Raw genomic sequence first — 20,714 nt, forward strand, 5'->3', positions numbered from 1 at the left:
AATCTCAATTAAAAATAAGAAATAAGAATGCCTTTCCATTTAAGTACTTGTGGAGGCAATTAGGTGGTTCAGTGAATTGAGAGCCAAGCCAAAGACAATTGGTCCTGGATTCAAATTTGACCTCAGATGCTGCCTAGCTATGTGACCCTGGACAAGTCGCTTAACCCCCACTGCTTAGCCCTCAGCATCTTCTGCCTTGGAACCAAAGACAGAAGGTAAGGGTTTAAAAACAAAACCAAGAAAAACTTACATACTTGAAAATATTCTCTTATTCCTAGTTCCATGAAAGGCATTTTTGACTATTAAAACAGGAAATTTCCATTCTATTTATGTGAAATGTAATATACAACATATATTTATAGACACATAAACATTCTTTCAATGTTTTTCTAACAACTTGGTGAGGTAGGTAGTGTAAATATTATAATCTCTACTTTACAGATAAGGAAACCAAGGCAGAGAATGGTTAAATGACTTGATATTAAATAGTACACAACTAATAAGTGTAAATGTTGGGATATGAACTCAGTGCCTTAATTACAAGGTTCTACTAGGAATATCTGATCATGTTACTATTTAGTATAATTTAATTTTCATTAGAATGGTGTCATGGCTTGGGGACCCAACACTAGGGTGGGATGCCTCTAATATTTTTGAAGCTGCCGAACAATACAAAAAGCTCTGGTTTAGAATCAGAGCATCTGGGTTCAAATCTAGGCCATGTACACTTATTAGTTCTGTACAAATTAAATACAAAATAAATAAATACTTTGTGCCTCCATTTCCTCATCTGTAAAATAGGGATTATAATATTTGTATTTTCTAACTCACCAAGTTCATAGAAAAGTACTGAAGTATTAATGCATATTATGTTTCATATAAATATTACTCATTCACATGAGTGTGACAAACAATTCAGATGGCTTAATATTCTTGTTTCTAAAACGGGTAACATTAGCCACAATTACTGAGATAGGTCTTATAAAGCCTCAAATGCTCATAGTTTTACAAAGAAGTGAGATACAGAAACACAAGGATGCCAGTTTTTATTATCTGAGAAATTACATGCTATATATTAGAAAGAACTCTAAGCTTCAAGTAAAAAACCTGAATTTAACTTAACTGAATTTGTTTGCTCATTTATAAAATAAGACCTGTTTGAAAAGAACTTTACAAAGAGAAAATAGCACATAAGGTGAGCCATTACTATTAATCATTACATTTAGAAAAGTTTTTAAGGCATTCTTCTACTCTCCTAATTCAATCTCTCATCAGGAAGGTAACTTATGAAAAGGCAAGTAAATTGTATGGGCATTTGTCTTGAAAAGAAAGATGAAATAATGAATGTTGCACAAGTATGAATATGAATGCATGCCCCATCCTGCTACCTTTGGGAAGGTTTTAGCCTCAGTAATCCCTGGTGTCTTTTATCAGACCAGTTGATAATTTTAAATTACCATACCTATTCTCAGAAACTGGAGGAAGTCACCAAAGGTTCTCTCTTCTCCAAAGAGATGCCAAATAGCAGCAGAAACAGAATCCAAATAGGAGCAATACACTTTTGAAATCTGGGGAAGCAGGTATCCTCTAAATAGACAGCTCCAACCTCAAAATATGTGCAGTATATCCAAAGGCTTTCTGCAAATTTCTGGTACAATATAAACTGACAGCCAGAGATGTAACATTATATATTTTGAAACTCTTTATTACTTGAAACAGTATTTATCAGAATGCTAAAGTATTTGTCAAAAGGCACACTCTAATATTTTCAATTTGGCCTGATAAATTGTATCAAAAACAAGGAGATGCTTAACAGTAAAGGGCTTGATAAGAGAAACAATTTGGTACCATGAAAAGAATACAGGCTATGGAATCCAGACAGATTAAAATCCCAGCTCTGATCCTTATTAGCAAATTTGTAGCAAATCATTTTCACTTCTTTAAGCTTCAGCTGCCTCACTTGAAAAATAGTTCAGTTGAACTAGACAACTTTTAAGAGTTCTTTTCCACTTCTAAATCCAAGATCCTATGAACTTTATTTCTTTTACCTAAGAGGAAGCTAGATAGAACACTAGGCCTAGAATCAAGAAGACCTGCCTGACACAAAGCTCACTTAAGTCTGTTTGCCTCAGTGCACTCAACTGTAAAATGGAGACAATGATAATACCTACCACAGAGGGTTGTTATGACATATGAGATATTTGTATAAGCACTTAGCACAGTGTCTGGCACACAGAAGGCACTAAAAGACTTATTTCCTCCTTCCCTTTTACTCCTTCAATTTGAAGGATTTCAGTATTTAAAGGTAATTTTTGAGCCTTTTAGAAAAATCATATGAGAATGAGAAGCTTAACTTAGATTGGGGTTTTTTCCCTCTTAACCCTAATCTTTTCCTCAAATTCCCATTTCTAGTCATTCCACTACATAATCTTTATTCCTACACTAACTTTTTCAGCAGGTCTTAAGGACAATTCACCCATTTCTTTAAGATAAATTATCTCAAAGAATGGTCTGAGAATTACTAGGCTGGTTTCTTGAAATACTAACATTTATAACACTGTAACTTGAATTAATAATTTTTGTTATGCTAGTTATAAAAATCACTTCAATAAATTAAACAGATATTTTTTAAACACATGGTATACACAAGGTATTGTGCCAAATGTTGAGGATAAAAAGGAAAATCAAAACTAGAACCTGCTCTGAAGTAGTTTATATTCAATTTAGAGAGTAGAGGGATAGAATGATACAAAATAAATGTGTATATAAAAATAATTACAAAGCATATAAAAAGTGATACAAAGGGGGCAGCTGGGTAGCTCAGTGTATTGAGAGCCAGGCCTTGAGACAGGAGGTCCTAGGTTCAAATCTGGCCTCAGACACTTCCCAGCTGTGTGACCCTGGGCAAGTCACTTGACCCCCATTGCCTAGCCCTTACCACTCTTCTGCCTTGGAGCCAATACACAGTATTGACTCCAAGACGGAAGGTAAGGGTTTATTTAAAAAAAAAAAGTGATACCAAGTAATTTCAATAGAAAGGGAGTATTCTTAACTAGGGAATTGGGAAAAGCCTTAGGTCAGTGATGGTGAACCTTTTAGAGATAGAATGCCATGCCCCCCTTTACTCCACACAAGGGAGGGAGAAAAAGCTCCCATTGGGCTACTAGGTGGATGAAGTGAAGGATGTCCTTAGCAAGTGTAGAGAGGGAGGAGAGTGGTCAGAGCACTTTGCTCCCCTCCAGCTCTGCTGCCTGTGAGCTGCCTACCTTACCCCCTGTGCACTCCCACTGGGCTGCTGGGCATAGGGGTGGGGATGTGAAAAAAAAGTCATCAGGCATGATAGAAATGGGGGAAGGGAGCAGCTCCACCTGAGTCCCTCTGCCTTTCTAATAACAAACTGGGGTGGGAAGGAGGTCCACATGCCCACTGAGAGCACTCTGTGTATTGTCTTTGGCACGCATGCCATAGGTTTGCCATCACTGTCTTAGACAGAAGGAGCACCTGACCTGTGCTTAGAAGTTAAGGATTCTATAAGACAGAGCTGAAGGGGGCAGGCAGTGCATTCCAGACATAGAACCACTTGGGCAAATGGCCAGAGGCAGATGATAGAATGTCGTGTAATCATAATGGCAAACAGAACAAATTTAACTGCATTTGGGGTATTTGTGAAAGATAGTAATATTAATTAAGACTGGAAATGTAAGAGGCAATCAGATAGTGGAGAGTTTAAATACCAGGCTCAAGATTTAAAAAAATTTTTTTAGAGATAACATGGTTAGGTCTATATTTTGAGAATAACAATTTGGCTGCTTTATGTAAGCTGGGTGGCAGAAAGAAGAGTTGGGGAGACCAATTAGGGGATTACTTCAATAGTCTCAGTGAGAGGGGATGACAGCCTGAAATAAGGCAGAGAGCTAAGAGTAAAAAAAGTTTGACAAGCTTGTCAACTGACTGGATAGGAATACTAAGGTAAAGTGAAGAGTCAGAGAGGACTCCAAGAAGATATCTCCTTATTGGCTGCTTATGAAAACTAATGCCAATTTTCCTGTTAATTTTGGTAACAACCCCACCTCCCCCTGCCAAGTAGAAGGAAGTGAACAGCTAATTCACAAAGCATTCTTAGGGCTGTACAGTGGGGGTGGGGAAGAGAAGGAACTGCCATTTTAAAAGCCCTTCAATAACCATTTAAAATCCAATGTAAAGTTTTTATCCTAATTTTCAAATAGGCTCTGTCAGAATCTTGCAATATTGCACTGTACTTTTCATTAATATATCTCTAATTCCGTAAACACTTATTAGGCACCTAACAATTCATGGTACTGTCTTAGGCACTAGAGATACAAAGTTTTAAAAATAAAAATACAATTCCTGGCCTGAGAAGCTTAAAACCAAAAAATTCAATGATGTTAAGATTCTGTAGAAGCTTTCCCATGTATCTATCCTTACTGGCCATTTCAAAACAAATAGTGGCAATGGCTTCAACTATGACATTAGTCCTACACATAAAATGCAATTACTATTCTCAACTCATATGAACTGCTTAACTTAAGAGACCAGAAAGAAAATCTTACTCTATTGCCACATCTGGGTGCTTTCAGAAATGAGTAACAAATTATCATATTTTTAACTCCTTCCCCATAAAATACAGCTTTACAAAAATACATTTCAAATTCCATTAAATAAGCTACTCAAGCTTACCTATGTGGTCAAAACTTATTAGCAGAGATGCCAAAAAGTAAAACAAAATATCCAAGCAAAAAGAAATAAGTGTATTGAGAGAGGGCCGTTCTTACAATAAAGCTAAATTCTGGTTAACAATTCAAGACTCTGAGTCTTATGAGTGGGCTCCTTATATTACCAAAAACTTATGCTAAAGATATAATTATTATCAGATATGATTATAGTACCCCCAAAATTAGATCTATTCATAACTCTCCAAGAATCCAGACATCTCTGTAGATACCTCTATAGATCTTCAAGTATCAAGCAAAATCAGATTATATGGGTGTTTCTGAACAACTCCACATAATAGAGCAAAGAGAGAAGTGTCAGAACACTTTATGCCTGCTTTGTGATTTTAGAAAAAGAGTCTTTCAAAACTATGCTTCCCAAAAAATTGCTTACATGATTAAGAAAAAGAGGATTATATCTTGATTATTTTTAGAAAAGTTTAAGATCTATGATCACTAAATTAGGAAAAACTGCTGAGATTGATGTAATGGAAGGGGGGGGTAGGGGATTTCACATTCACACCTACTTCAAGAATATTGTCAAGAGGTCCACAAAGTATCTCAATTCTCTTCCATGTATTCTCACTTAAAATAAAAATAGTGCCCAGAAAACAATTTGTTTTCCTATTTAGGGAGGATGTTCTTTTAAATCTAATATTTTTCCTGAATTTCCAATTTCCTGAAGTAAAGCTGTATTCTTTGCAACACAGCACTTAAATATACATACTGGGGCAGCTAGGGTAGTTCAATGGATAGAAAGTCAGACCTGGAGATGGGAGGTTCTGGTTTCAAATTAGGCCTCAGACACTTTTTAAGTATATGACCTTGTGAAAGTCACTTGACACCAATTGCCTAGCCCTTACCATTCTTCTGCCTTGGAACCTATATTTAGTATTGATTCCAAAATAGAAGGCAAAAACAAACAAACAAATAAATAAATGAAATGTGCTAAGATTGTATCTCTGTTGTAAAGTGATAATTTACCAATTGGAAGGTATGTTCAAATCAGCAGCAAGTACTATAACAGCAAATCTATAATAATAAAAGTTAACTAACATATTTCTCCAAAGAGAAGTGTTCTACCTCAGGTTAGGCCAGGGAAACTTTATACAGGAAGAGAACTGGCAGTGGAATCAGGGAGGCATCTAAATCCTGTCTCTTATGAAAACTAGCTGTGTGACCACTGACAAGTCACAAAAACTCTCAGTACCCTAGTCAACTCAGGCTATAAATTACAAATGACTTACCAATTTGCATTAGTGGTGTGGCAGAAGTTTCCACACCAGGAGTATGGGGTATGAAAACTACCTCCACTAATGAAATCATACTCTAGACCAGCGGTTCTCAACCTCTCAATTTGTAGCAATGAGAATACATAATGCATATCAGGTATTTACATTCCAAATCATAACTGTAGCAAAATTACAGTTTTGAAGTAGCTACCAAAATAATTTTTTGGTTTGGGGTCACTGCAACATGAGGAACTGTATTGAGGGGTCAAGGCATTAGAAAAGTTGAGAACCACTACTCTAGACCTATCCTTAGGCTTCCTCCCACCCTCAAAGCTTCCCATGGAGATAATCTTACTCAGAATATTGAAAGCATCAAGTTTAACCCTCTCCTTTTAGAGATGAGGAAACTGATGGTGAAGAGGTTAAATGACTTGCCTCAGTTCATACTAGTTATAAACAGTAGAAGGGGGACAACTTTCTGATGAGTTATTATGAGAAAGGTCACACCAACAAACATACTCCAACTGGCTGAGATAAAACTCAAAAGATAAGATAAAATTTTAAATTCCTAAATAATAGTTTAAAAAGAAACATTATTATTATTATCATTATTATTATGCAGTAGAAGCATACAAGATTAATTCAATGAAACATGTTAAAATTTGTATATGGTGATGGAAAAATAGAATGAGTCAAACCAAAAGATTAATATGCACAATACTACAACAATGTAAATGCAATGATCACTAACAGGAAGTTAACTTGAGTAACTGAAAAACTAATTAAGATCCCAAAGAACAGATAATGAAATATACCTCCCTCCTCAGGGCAAAGCTGGGGCAGTATGTTATATGGACTATCAAATGCAGGTCGCTGATATTTTTGTTATTTTTTTCCCTTTATTATAAGGAAGGAGACCTTTTCAAGAATTCCAGAAATGATTGTGATATGATATAAACACAAAAGGAATTAAACTTTTAAAATAAGTCTGTTTTCCATAATTATCTTTCTTCACATTCTTTAAAAAAAAAAGATGCCCTGAAAATAAATGTTGCCCAAATGCTTTCATTGGCTACCAACTGTTAAGTCTGCTTTAGAGGAACAATAAAAGTGACTTTTTCAGTAAAATCTTTAGAAAATAAGGCAGTAAAGTCATCTTTTGTTTTAGATATTAAAATTCTTCCTCAAAATCAGCCTTTACAATCAAATACAAAATACAAACTTCTAATGATCTTATGCTAAATATCAGACATAACCCTAGTTGCCTTTACATGTGAATTTTTTATTCCAGTTATTTAATTAATTTCTCCACCTACTTTTATGCTGTTCTACATTTTTTCTTACTTGCCAGAATAATTATCCCTCTCCTTCAATAACTTTGCTGTTTCTACCAAGACCACCCAAAAGACAATCTATGATGTACTGGGTGGTGTTTTTAAAATATGCTACTTCTTGTTTTATTTCTCTTCCAGGAAGACCATATGTTCCTCTTCTTAATGCCATATTTACATCTGATCTGTTCCCAAGATAAGCCCTTGAATAGGAACTGTACAGACTTCTAAAAGTCCAATTAGTGCTTGTGTCAACTGTAAAGGATCTTTATTAGTAAAGGATCTTCTTTAAAAACAAAACAAAACAAACAAAAAAACAGCTCAAGATAGTATTTTAAAGCTTTTATAAATGCTCTAAAGCAGTATTGAAGAAAACCTTAGGAATAAAACTACTACACCCTCTTCTTTAGATCATTTTGTTTTTAAGCTAGTTGGCGCCAAGAAAGCATATGTTCTGCCAGTGCTGAGCTAATCTCTAGGAAAGCCTTTGCATGATGATTCAAGAAACTGGAAGCTCTCCTGCACTGATCTATATGCTTAAAAATGTATTCAAATATTTGTTGTCAACACATAATTCAAAACTTATTAAATTATTTTCCAGAATTCTCTATTTTTTAAACGAGACTATTCGAAACTGAAAATCCCCAGAAAACTGTACCTCTTCCAACAATAATAAGATATAAAATCCTTGAGCTCTTATAATTACTAGAGTCTAGGATACATTATTCCGGAGTTCTCAATTTAACCCTGTCTTGGTTAAATTATGATTCCAGTTACATGTCTTAAACATTTTCCTTATGATTTCAACAGGCTGTAATACACAACTTCCGTCTTAAACAGTTGTGCGGTGTTGTTACTAAACCAGCTGTCAGCTGCGCTTTGGTAGCTTCTCAATACGTCCTTCTAGGTCGGCAAAACGCTTTGAGATCCTCTAGGATGACACCACATAATCCCTCAAAATGAGATCTAAGAAAATGACCAACAAAAAGTGTTCAAGATCACCACTCAAGTGAACAAAAGGAAAGCAACTGAAAAGGACTGATTGCACAATGCCCAATACATATATCCGGCACTTAAAAACAAGGTGGCTGCTCAGTCGCTGTTTCCCTTTCTCCCGGAAAAATCCATGCAAGAAGCAGTAATTTCCTTCTTCCTTCATTCACGTACTCTCCGCACAACTCCGGGACTTGTTTCCCTCCCCCTTCCCCTCCCTTCGGAAGGAGCATCCAGTGAACTGACAACCGAGGTCTCCACTCTAGTCTCTTGCAAAGCTGTCTACGAACACTGGCGGGAACGAGCGCGCGCGCCCGGGCACCTCCCTTCCCGCCTCGGCACCTACAGGCGGCGCCCTCTCTGAGCCACAGACACACATAAACATACACTCACACTCGGAGACGCGCGCGCGCGCACACACACGCGGAGGCGCGTGCACGAGCACCATCTCTCCCTCCTTCCCCAGCCCCCGCCATGTTACGGAAGGCAGCAGCACAGGGAAACCTTCCGAGTTAGAACAAGGTAGCGGGGACGAAATCCCTCCCAGCCTAGCAGCAGCCACCCCGCCGCCCCTCTCCTCCCGCCCCCTGCCCCCTCCTCTTCCCCACCCACCGTCCTGGACCCTCCCAGAACCGCCCCCCACCCCTCGAGCCGGCACAGTGACAGCCGCCGGTGCACTGGCGGCCACACACACACACACACACACACACACACACGCAAACGGCTCAGCCCTTCGCAGTCAGTGGCGTGAAGAGGGAGACAGGAAAATACCGGTGGGGAGATGCAGGAGAAGCGAGTCAGGGTGTTGTCGAGGGCAGGAGGTCCGGTAACGGTCAGCGGTCACTGCCCTGCCCACCATTGCCTCAGTTCGGCCCCATCCCTGTTCCGGGGGCGACGACCTAAGTCAGCCTTGGGTTGGGATGGACCCAATGCCACGGCTGAGAAAGGTGGGAGAGGAAAAGGGGGCGCATTCTTTACCTTGTGCGGGTGAAGAGGGGGACGAGCGGCTTAGCAAGATTGCGGGGTCTCCTCGGGGGCACTGGGGAAATAGCTCGCAGTCGAGCTCCTCCTTCCTCCTCGCCTTCTTAGTCCCCGCCACGCCCCCCCTCCCCTTACCCACCCCTATCCAGGTTCTCGTTCCGTGCCCGAGGATTTAACCTCGGAGCCGGAGGCTCAGAGTCGCCGCAGTCCTGGTCGCCGTCACCGCCACTACCGCCGCTAACACCACTGCCGGGGTCGGGTTTGAAAACATCTCCTGTCTTCGCCCGTCCCTCACCACAACCTCCTAGCTCCCAGGATCAGCCCGGCCCCACGATTGGCTGAGGCTCTGACACGTGACTCACCAGCAGGCACGGGACACGCGGCGTGACAACCCCACCTCCCGGATGCCCCGCCCCCACTCCCTTCCCCTCCAGTACCCTCTTATCCCCTTTTCCTACATCTGTATTGATAACGAGAAACAAACCCGGCCGTAGGGGGAGGGAATCGGAATATACCAAGTGTAGAACCATGGCTTGGTCTTGGGGGTTTAACTCTTCCCTTTGTACTTGTTCTTTTCGCTGGGGAAGCAAATAGTGCCTCTCCCCGTCCACCCAGGGGTGTCACCCGCCTTTCCTCACCCACTCCCTTTCTCTTGATCGCCCCCCCCATCGCCCCCTGTCTTTCGACACTAGGTGGGAGGGGGCGATCAAAGGGAAGGAGATTGCAGCGCAGGCGCCGGTGACGCTGCGGTCCCAACTGCCTCCATTCTCGTTTTCCGCGCCTGCCGAGGCTTTTGCTGCGACTGGAAACTTCTGGAAATGGCAGCAGCAGCGACAAAGAAGAGCTTCTTTATGGGGTATACGTGTATGTTATGTTTCAAGCGGGGGTGTGGTGGCGTGCCCGAGCTCCGGGGAAAATTGCTAAATGACTGGGGAAGGTACGGGCTGAGAAATTCTCGGCCTCTGGTCGGCTTTCTGGTTGGGGCGGGAGGGGGTGAGGTGGAAGTCGATTGCGCAGTGAGTATTTCCACACCCGGCAGTGCGCGTGCGCTTGGCTTTAACGCCAAGTGAATTGGTCCAGGCTCGAGCCGTGGGGCGGAGGAGGCTGCAATAGCTCGGAAAGAATGGAGACTGCTGGCCGTGCCTGGGTAGTAATGCGCTGTTGCGCCTGCGCCACGCCCAAGCCTATGGGAGAAGTGAGACCAGGAACACCATTATACGGGAGAGGGTACTGCCCGCAGTTGATTCGGGTGGAGTAGTTAGAATGATTAGGCGAGTCCAGTAGACCTCGGTCACCTGAAGTAACTTTATATTATTGATTGGGGAGGAAGATTTAAGTACACCTGTCGTATATGCACTTTAAGCCATTTGGAAGTTAGGCTGATGCCACATTCAGGTTAGCCTCTGGAGTATCGAATAGTATCGAGGAAAATTTGCTCCAGCGAGCTTAACACATTAACTTGCTTGTTTTGATTGTGGATTTAAAGCATTTAATCTGATGTAAAAGCCTTTTACACTGATCTATCCCGTCAATGAGTTCTTTCTGGTTTTACTTCTGGTATTTATTGTAGTACTATTCATGGCACTTAGCCTATGCTAATATTGTAGTAAGTGCCTTTTTCTTCCCGAAAGGGCAAAGTTTCCAAGTAAACAAAGACCTAAGGATAAGAACCCTAATTTATACTTTGTATTCTCATGCACATAACTGTCAAACTGATGAGGCTGAGAAAAATCGGATGGTATGTTACAAATCTTTATATAGAAACTACTGGTTTGCACAACTATTTTCTCCTTTTATAATGTACTTTTCTCATGCCTACCTTATGCCAATCTGAATTCCAGGATGAAGCACTGCACTTAACGCTAAAGGAGTACAAAGATGAAGTAATTTAGTTGTGCACACATTCCTAGCATATCCCTAAGCATCCTCATGTCAGTTTTGGAAAATGAAAACCTTTGATGACTTGTCTAACCTCGTAGAAGTCAGGTTACTCAAAGCACAGAAAATTGGGAGCAATCGCTTACACCTTTTTTATTTACTGATCAGTGTACAGGTTAGTATCATCTGGACATAGATGTTTGCCTTGCACTGCTAGTAGATGTATAATAAATGCTTATTGAATTGAATTAAAGATCAAAGAAACACGATTTAATGTTGATTTAATTATAATGTTCAACTATTGTTGATCAATTACTTCTACAGAAGTAGTGCACTATTACAAAATATAATGGTACTGGGTTTTTGGTTGAGCTGTAAAATTGCCAGTGTGCAAACAAAAGTAGAAAATCAGGTTGTACATCTTAGTTGACAGCCTGAAGCTTCCCTTTGCTGATAGCTAGGCTGTTGAAATAGATGTCGCAGAGACTTTATCAAAGAAATAGACAAAATCAATTTGCCTGCTTATATTCCTAGTTTTAAAAAGTATTTTGATATAAACTGAAATGAAAAAATGAAGTTGAAGAACTATCTGGATTTAATTTATTTATGCTATCTTTAAACTTCATAATAGCTAGTTAGTGCTTGAGGGTTTAAAAGCAGGTACTCCTAGTTCTATTTTAGAAATGAGTAAACTGAGGCTCAAAAGTAAATTGCCCAGGAGGACATACAAGTCACAGTAAGGAGGTGCCTGTGGCTTAGTTCTCAAATCAGTGTCCAAGGATAAATCCACTACACATTGGTTTAAGAAGAGCATAGCCCTAGGCATTATATGCTACATACCTGATTAAATGGATCCAATGGAGAATTTGTACACACAAAAAAAGAAAATATTTAAATTAATGAGGGATCTGTCAGTTGAGGTTTGCATTAAACTCATCATGGCCTTAGTAAATGGAAGCTATGGAGACTTCATTTTAGTCAGTGAAACTCCTGTTTTACTTTTCATTGTGAAACTGGGGTTACAAACCAAGCAATTTAGTAGTAACAGAAATTAATGCCAGACTTAGATAATAAAAAGTAGGTAATTCAAAAACATATTAAGTGCGTGGTCTTAGAAGAGCATTGTTGGTAGGGCCTGGAAGATAGTTTTGCTAAGATAGTTGATAGAGAGAGGCATGTCTGGCAGATAGTTGATAGACAGAGGTATGTCTGGCAGTAAGCCTGGGGGGAGAGAAAAAAAAAACATTTATTCCTCATTTGTACTCTGATGTAGTTGATGACAGATAGTAGTGCCTTTCTTTGATAGAATCTTCTTCAAGGATTCTAGTAAAGACCTTTTAAAAAAGTTTATTATGTGTGCTAATTAACATATTAAAAAACATAATGTACCAAAAACCTGATAACACTTAAGGATTTTCTCAATTGTAATTGAGTTTTCAAGACATTTTGCTAAATATATATAGTTATCCAGATCGGGGAACTCATTGAATTTAAGGTTTATACTGTACTACATACCTATTTGCAGTTTGAGTGAGAGTTTATGCCCATTTATTTTGGTTAAAATGCCTCAAAAGAACACAATCTCTAACAAATACTAGGACAGAAATTGGACCTGGGGTTTAATTAGTATAAGGAACTAGGGTGACACCTTCTCTGCACTTATAGTCTGAAGAGTTGCCCAGAGCAAATGATTTGTCCAGCGTTACTCAGCCAATAAGTATCAGAAATAGTATGTGGCGTGTAATAATTAAAATTATGAGGCTTGATAGTAGCTTAGCTTAATAAATTTATTTAATCAAAGTAGTAGTAGTAAAGATAGGAAAAGTAGAGAGATACTTAGTTTTCTAATCTATTGGCCATGATGGGCCTGTGGCTAAACTCCTTCAGCTCTCCATGCTCCAGCCAGAAGACTTCTACTTCCTCCTGGTCTCCCCTTATTAGCTGTTTTCTCACATCTAAGGAATCAACCATAGTTTCTTAATTTGCCTGGGCTGCCCAGGGTTGCAGTGCCAGTGGACTCAGTTTCCTGTCTCATTGGTTCCTTGCTTCTTTAACTTCTTTTCTCTGAGGGCTTATCTATACCTGAATTTACTCAATGGTCTTTGACCTCCAAGTCAGAGAGATGACATTAAAAAAAGCAACATAATGGAGAGAGAAATTTGCTTCCACCAGGAGTCTGAGTTGGAATCAGCAGGACCCAGAATTCTAATAAAGATTCTAATCCTGCCCCTGATTTAATTATGTATGAATATGGATGTCAAATAACTTCTTTCAGTCTCAGTTCCCTCATCTATAAGATGAAGGTAATAATAATACCTACTTATCAGGATTGCTAAGTAATGCAGATCTTAAAAGTACAATGTTAGCAATTTGTTACTAAATGGGTTTAACTATATAGTTGAAATGCTTTCATTATACAGTACTGTTAAAGGGATTTTCTTAATCTCTCCCTCTGTCTCTTGAAAAGAAGAGGGGGATTTCTAGGTGTACCAGAGCTGAAGATTCCTTTGCCAGGGAGATGAGGGGAGATGTATAAGGAAGGAATCAGTTGGCAGTGGAGGTCTTTTGCCTATAGATCTCTAGAGAGCAGGTCAGTCTCTGCTATTGGAAGTTTTACTACTGACAGTTGGAGGTTAAAACCTTATTTAAGGTGGTCTTGGGTGGTGGCTGTTGATTTATTAGCGTAGATAGTTAATTGGTGAATCAATTTTAGGTACTGTAGGTTAGATGGGCCTGGTCTGACCAGGCAAGAAAGCACCTGTCCTGAGAGGACAGAAGTAAGGTTATAGAAATTTTAGTTGTTAGGAATTTAGGTAGAGTCATAGGGTATTGGAATAATAATCTCTCTATTTTCTATCTACTACTTCTCAAATTAAACTGTTTTATTAAACTGTTCTCACTTTTGTTTAATTCCTATCATTTAACCCTTACAGTACTAAAGAGAAGAATTCATTGTAGCAATTATTTTTTCATCCTGGGAGACACTATAGTTATCTAATCACAAAGAATTATATGATTATAACAAATAATTTTTTTGATAAAATGCTTTTTTAAATTTTCATTCTCATAATGGTCATTGTCCATGACAAGTACTACAGTGTAACAATAGGGACAAGAAAAAAAGCCCAACTCTTTAAAGGACTAATCAATTTACTGTTAAGCAGTAAATTCCTCTTTAATTCTCCCACTGAAAAAGGAAGCAAAATATTTAAGGGCAGGAAGTGCAGGATAACTCTACTGGTTTCACAACATCTTTCTTACCTAGGCCAATTTGCTGTGTTGGGGAACAGTTCTCATTACTAGTTTAAGAGTTTAGAAACTTGATTTCGTGTTGTTTTGTGGAAAAGAGTATAGATTGTTAATTGAATTTATTCATCTCAACAAGCATTTATTTAGTGCCAATAATATGGCAGGCACTATATTGCTGGATGAGAACACAAAAGCCACAAGTACCCAAAGAAAGCACTTCCTGCCAACAAAGGAACTTACATTTTAAATAAGTATATACAAAATAAATAAATCTTTTAAACTGATGTCCTATCTTTGGCAATATAAAAAATGTAAAATTCAAATGATAATCACATACTAGTTGTGATAAAATGTGCACATTGGGAGTTTTTGTAATCAGAAATACAGATTGTGATCTAAATATATTGTAAGCAAGCATTTTGCATTATTTTACACAAGTTGTGAGTTATCTGAAACTTTCATCCAAACAAATTATCATTATGTATATTTTCTCAATTAAAATCCTGTGATGCTTTATCACAGAGGAAGCACCCTAGGGTCCTGAAAGCTAAAGCAAAGAATAAACTCTGTAGATCCTACCAAACTAGAATAGCTTTGAGTATGGCAATCTGTACATCTGTAAATTAATTCAGGGAAGCTCAGACAAGCTAACCTATAGGATGATCAACTTGTCAAAGGAATTCTAAAAGACCATCTGCTAAATTATAGAGGGATTATTTGCAATCTTCATTGGTGAAAGACAAAATTACACATCTTTAGAGCACTAAGGCAATGCAACATTTATGTAAAATGCTTTCTTCCATTCCCTTAATAAAGATTAACACTTAATATACTTTAAATCACTTGTTATATTGTGAGGTCTCTATTATTGCTTTTATTTTTCTAATTAAGAAACTGAAGTTTAACATTTCTGTATATTGAACATTAGACATTATTAATAAAGAAACAGAAAGCAGAGTATTTTAAAATTATTTTTAACTTTCATTTAAGAATGGGTTAAGAAAACAATTTTAATTTTTAGCTATTGATGTTTGCTTGTGGAAAATTCAGTTAGTCTATAAAAATAAGTGATTCTGAGGAACCCCTAAATAAACATAATAGATATTTGCTTGTGTAAAAAGCTGGCTGTTAACTTTTTCAATTCTGAAAAACTAATCTAATTGTATTTGTTATTTTCACTTGATTATAAAATATACTTTGTGTTGTTATCTATACAGCTAAAAAGAATGTATGACTTGCTGGTGCTATTTCTGAGTCAAAAAAGCCAAGGAAAGCATTAGTGTGTCCATACATGATAGCTTTCCTTTTTTAAAATGATGGCTGCAAAAACAAAATAAGATAATTTCCTTATCCCTCACCTGAAGCATTCCTGTAGTAAATTACCAGTTGGAATACATTGATATACTTACTTTAAATGCATACATCCTTGGCACAGTGCCTTATAGATAAGAAGTGCTAATGTAAGTGTTAGCTATCATCATCATCCTCATTATTGTTAATTTTATAAACTGGAAGAAACATTGGCATGAATAAAATTTAGTGGAAATTGTGTTAACTTAAAACAATTATAATAGCAATGGAATATAACATACAATTTTTAAAACTGAAATGTGATAAAAAACATACTTAATAGTATTGTCATATTTTTTCATGTCAAATATGAACTGAATATGCTGCTGAAATGGATGTAGTTGGAAAAAATGTTTCTACTTAGACTTATATAATAATGTCTTGGAAGCCATGGAACTCAGTCTTTAAGAGAATGTTTTATGGTTTTTACAACTATGAATGTTATGTGATCACTGAGGTAAAAACAAACCAGAATATACAATATTAAAAATTTGCATAGTTGGAACAATTAGTTTCAATTTATTTTAAATATACTGAGAAATACTTTCACAGAATTGTTTTGAGATTTTTGGACATTAATATAAATCACTTAGAGGCCTGACTGCACACCAAAACCAGGTCCTTTGGGCGGCTCAGTCAAAGATGTAAGACCACCAGCTGGCTCACAAGAGAAACGTCCACTCCTTGAAGAAATAAAAAATAAAATAATTTATTCAAGAGATTTACTAATAATAATCCCAAAGAATTTCAATAGTCTCAGCTAAACTATTAAGCAGAATGGTAGGAGAGATCATTTATTTCTAGGGTTTTGAAATTGGGGGGGGGGGGGATCTAATGAAACTCTTAAAAGACAATAGATTATTACCACAATTCTACAAGGAAAAAAATGGTAGAAATAGATTAAAAATGGGAGCAAACAATTATTATTCAAGGGATTGAAAAACAGTGAAAATAAATTAAAACCCCCTTTTATAAAAAAAAATCCAATTTGCAAACTTTTATAAAATACATTAAATATGCTCTTAACTAAGCTGTCTGACCCTGAACAAATCATTTAATTTTACTATGCCTTGGTTTCTATTTTTGCATTTAGAGACCCCAAGGTTGCCTTCAATTCCAAATCTATGATGCTAGGATCTTAGTTTGGAATTTCATTTAAATTGAGACCTGTTACAATGAAAAGAAGAAGTATTAATTGCATATACTTCTCTTTACAGTACTGGTTTCTTTGTAGCTTTAAGAATATTTTCTGGGTTGCTTAAAAATAATAATACCTCTGGGTCATAGGAAGCAAAGTCAAAGCATACTTGTAATTTGCACTTTTTGATAAGAGGATATATTGGTGTTAGGATTATCTAAAAATATCTGTTGGATGAAGAGTACAGCTACTGGAGCAAGCAAGGTGACTAGCACAGAAATAAAAAACAAAAGGACACAGCAGGTTCCAAAGAAGCAATCAATCAACCATCATTTTATTAATCACCTGCTAGGGGCTGGACCCTGAGAATACAAATACAAAGAATAAAACAATCCCTCCTCTCAAGGACCTTATTATTTTGATAAAGAGCTATACATAGAAAAGTGTTAAAAAGAACATTTTCAATTCTCTCCTGCCCCTAAAATCGTTTTGCCAATCTCAACACTATAACATATCCTATTAACAGATCCCAGCTCAAAATCTGTCCATTTTCATCTTGCCTACTCTCTGACCCTGCCTTCACCTTGCAAAGGCTCAGGAATACTGGCCCAAGGTTTGCTAAATCACATACTATCTCTATTTGTGCAGCTCTCAGCTTTAACCATCTCTCTCTTAAAGGATACTTTCACAGGAGAAGGCAAGGCTGGTATCTAATTTTAGTGTTCAGGTTTTCCAAAGCACTTCCTTATTGGTTGATTTTATGCCTCTGTTCCACTTGGGCAAAAAGTCATTGACCTTTGCAAATATGGATTTTATCAGTTTCTTGGTACATGTTTGTTAACAGAAAAAGATAAAAATATTCAAACCAAGGATGTGAGACTCAATTTATTTATGCATCAGAAAAGATCTAAAGTTCCAAGAGGATAACAAACATAAAAGTTGACTTAATGCTTTTTTAATTCTTCAATTTATCCTATAATTTTCCCACATTAAAAGCTGTATAAAATCAATTGTTTCCTTGATGGGCATACTTAAAATGCCATTTACTTGGCAGTATTTTTCATTTATACTCCATTTCTAAAAGTAAATTAATTTCCTCTCCCACTGATACACCTTGACCTTTACTTCAACATAGCCAAACTCTAAAATTTGGCCTTTGGCGGATCAGAAAAGTGTAGAAAAAAATAACATTTCATATCCAAATACCTTAACTGCTGATCCTTTGATGCCATTGTAGTTTCACCAATCTTATTTTTACTACAAAAAATTTAAAGAGGTGATGTGCATAGGGCCAAATATAAGTAATCAAAAGGAGACTGGAACTCTGGTCCCCTGGTCTTAAAGGTTCTGTTCAATAATCCCCTTTTTCTTACTTCACAAAACAAGATTGTTGAAGAATTTAAATAAGATTTCAAAAACCTACTCTCTGACCTATAGCTAATATAATAATCTTATAAAAGCTCTTACAACAGGTAGTACTTTGATGTTTTGGAATATTAATCAGTGCTGAATTCACTTAAAAAATGATCAATCCAGATTTAACTTAGCAATGCACTCTTAATATAATAGAGACTCAAATGTTTGTTGATTTGGTTTAAAAGTATTTACCTAAAACAAAAGAAAGGTCATGCTTTTCTATTTCTCTTGTGAGTTTACTCATTTATGAATAGCCTAAAGGATCATAGATTTAGAGCAATAAGATCGTTTAGGTTATATAGTCCAATTCGCTCACTTTATAAATAAGGAAACTGAAACCTAGGACTTGTCCAAGATCCTATCAAGTAGTAAGCATGAGAGGTAAAATTTGAATCCAGGTCTTCAGACTGGAGAGGCAGTTAAGTGCCTTTTTTTTTTAATAAGAAGGGTAATAGTTTCCAATGGAAACTCCCAAATATTTGCTATTGTTAGTCAATTTAGAGGTGGTCATGGACTAAAAGAATAAGTTTCACCAAATTTCAAAGTCTGTTTTTTTTGTTTTTTTTTTTAAACCATACCTTGTCTTGGAGTCAATACTGTGTATTCTCCAAGGCAGAAGAGTGGTAAGGGCTAGGCAACGGGTCAAGTGACTTGCCCAGGGTCACATAGCTGGGAAGTGTTAGAGGCCAGATCTGAGCCTAGGACCACCAGTCTCTAGGCCTGGCTCTCAATCCACTGAGCTACCCAGCTGCACCTTGGGTTGTTTTTTAAAACGTGTACCTTTCCATCTTATCATCAATACTGTTTGATGATTCTAAGGCATAAAAGTGGTATAGGCAAGGTAACAGCTGTTAACTAACTTGCCTAGAGTCATGCAGTTAGGAGGTGTATAAAGCCAGATTTGAACCAAGGACCCCTTGGCTCTCAATCCCCTGAGCCACCTAGCTGCCCTCACCAAAGATTTTTAAAAAAGAAAAAATAAACTTCCATCACTGACATGGACAGAGAAATGGTACCAAGTTAGTGAATTTTGCTATTTAATTCTGATGAAAGATTTAGTAGGAATTGAAGTTTGGAGATTTCTGTACCTGGTTTTCAATTATCTTTATGTCATTACCATCAATTATAAAAGCAAGTTGTTGTGGGGGCTCAGTGGATTGAAATCTAAGCCTAGGGACTGGAGGACCTAGGTTCAAGTCTGGCCTTTGGTACTTCCTAGTTGTGTGATCCTGAGCAAATCACCCATTGCCTCCCCCTTAACTGTTTTTCTGACTAAGATGGAACTTAAGGGTTGAAAGAAAAAAGAAAAAACAAGTTACATATATTGTAAAATAATACTTATATGGGATATACTCCATGGGAAAAAAATAGAAAACATAAAAATATAATTTTGCTATCTCATTTTTATATAACCTTTATTTTCCAAAAGCCTCTCCTTACCTTATAACAAAAAGGAGAAAACCAAGCAGTTGAACAAAATTAAGCAACATGAACTATCATAGTTTGCCAGGATATTTAATTCCCCCATATTTCTGCAAAGGGTTAGAAAGGGAGGTGAATTTTTTCATCTCTTTAGAGAAAAACCTGTTCACTATAATTGTGGCATTTAACTGCTAAAACTTTTTAAGGAACTGAAAACACCCCACTCACAAAGTTTTTAAATTTCTGGACAGATGCTGAGATATTTGCAATTCATTTCAGTTAAACTTCAAAAACAAGAGTTCGTTAGTGGGAGTTATGTTACTAAACAATGTTTTAAATGGAGATCTACTTAATAAATAATGAATGAAGTCTCCCAAATAGAAATGCAAAAAGTTATGGCTGACAAAATTCCTTTTTAAAGCTTCCATTTGAGCCTATGGCTCAAATCAATTCCTGGTAGGCAAGATCTAAGGCATTATTTACTGACCTCAATCTAGTGTCTCAGGGCATTGTATACAAATGCAAAATGCCAAAGTTAGCAGTATCATAGAGAAAAAGGATAAGGATACTGAATTACAGTTCTTGGTCCCCTATTTTTAGAGTTAAGGAATATGAGAATGTGGTAGCATTGTCTGTAGTATAATAACTTAGGAGAAGACTTCCATAGCAGTTTATCAGGGAGCACACAACAAAATGAAAAAAATCTCAATAAAAGTTATTCGAAAGAGGGTAACAATTAAAAAAATGAATATGCCTGAACAGGGAGATATCTGAGATTGTTTTAAAATGACATCTCCAAAATATGAAAAAATGTATTTATTATCAAGAATAAATAACATATATAACAAATCTACCAGAGCATTATCATAAAAACTAAATAAAGAATCATTATCATAAAAACTAAATAAAGAATCCAGAAGGTGACTTATGGAAAAAATAACACTCTAAAAGCACTAAAAGCTCATTTTTAAAGCTATGTTCACAACAGTAAAAG

The 20,714-nt window shown here is 37.1% G+C and overlaps 2 protein-coding genes and 1 long non-coding RNA gene across 15 annotated transcripts in view; 1 reads left to right on the top strand and 2 right to left on the bottom strand.

The window, feature by feature from the left end:
• The window catches only part of ANKRD12 (ankyrin repeat domain 12), a 217,647-nt gene extending 208,103 nt beyond the window's left edge, over window positions 1-9,544 (bottom strand). For 5 of the 12 annotated variants that reach the window (XM_056823667.1, XM_056823664.1, XM_056823658.1 and 2 more), the window contains exon 1: window positions 9,407-9,544. The gene's annotated coding sequence lies outside the window, so the exon portion shown is untranslated. The other 7 variants (XR_008917670.1, XM_056823663.1, XM_056823657.1 and 4 more) reach the window with 3 other exon arrangements.
• A 94-nt stretch (window positions 9,545-9,638) lies between these two features.
• LOC103103255 (uncharacterized) overlaps window positions 9,639-20,714 on the top strand; it is a 39,258-nt gene continuing 28,182 nt past the window's right edge. Inside the window, exon 1 of the long non-coding RNA XR_464828.2 lies at window positions 9,639-10,123. This is a non-coding gene — a long non-coding RNA (uncharacterized LOC103103255). The remainder of the gene's footprint in view (window positions 10,124-20,714) is intronic.
• The window catches only part of NDUFV2 (NADH:ubiquinone oxidoreductase core subunit V2), a 46,463-nt gene continuing 41,983 nt past the window's right edge, over window positions 16,235-20,714 (bottom strand). For both annotated transcript variants that reach the window (XM_007487706.2, XM_056823669.1), the window contains exon 8: window positions 16,235-16,427. In XM_007487706.2, the coding sequence (XP_007487768.1) occupies window positions 16,334-16,427 (94 nt within the window). In that variant the 3' untranslated portion in view covers window positions 16,235-16,333. The remainder of the gene's footprint in view (window positions 16,428-20,714) is intronic.

Source organism: Monodelphis domestica, chromosome 3 (assembly GCF_027887165.1).
Source record: "Monodelphis domestica isolate mMonDom1 chromosome 3, mMonDom1.pri, whole genome shotgun sequence".
In the NCBI taxonomy this organism is placed as follows: domain Eukaryota; kingdom Metazoa; phylum Chordata; class Mammalia; order Didelphimorphia; family Didelphidae; genus Monodelphis; species Monodelphis domestica.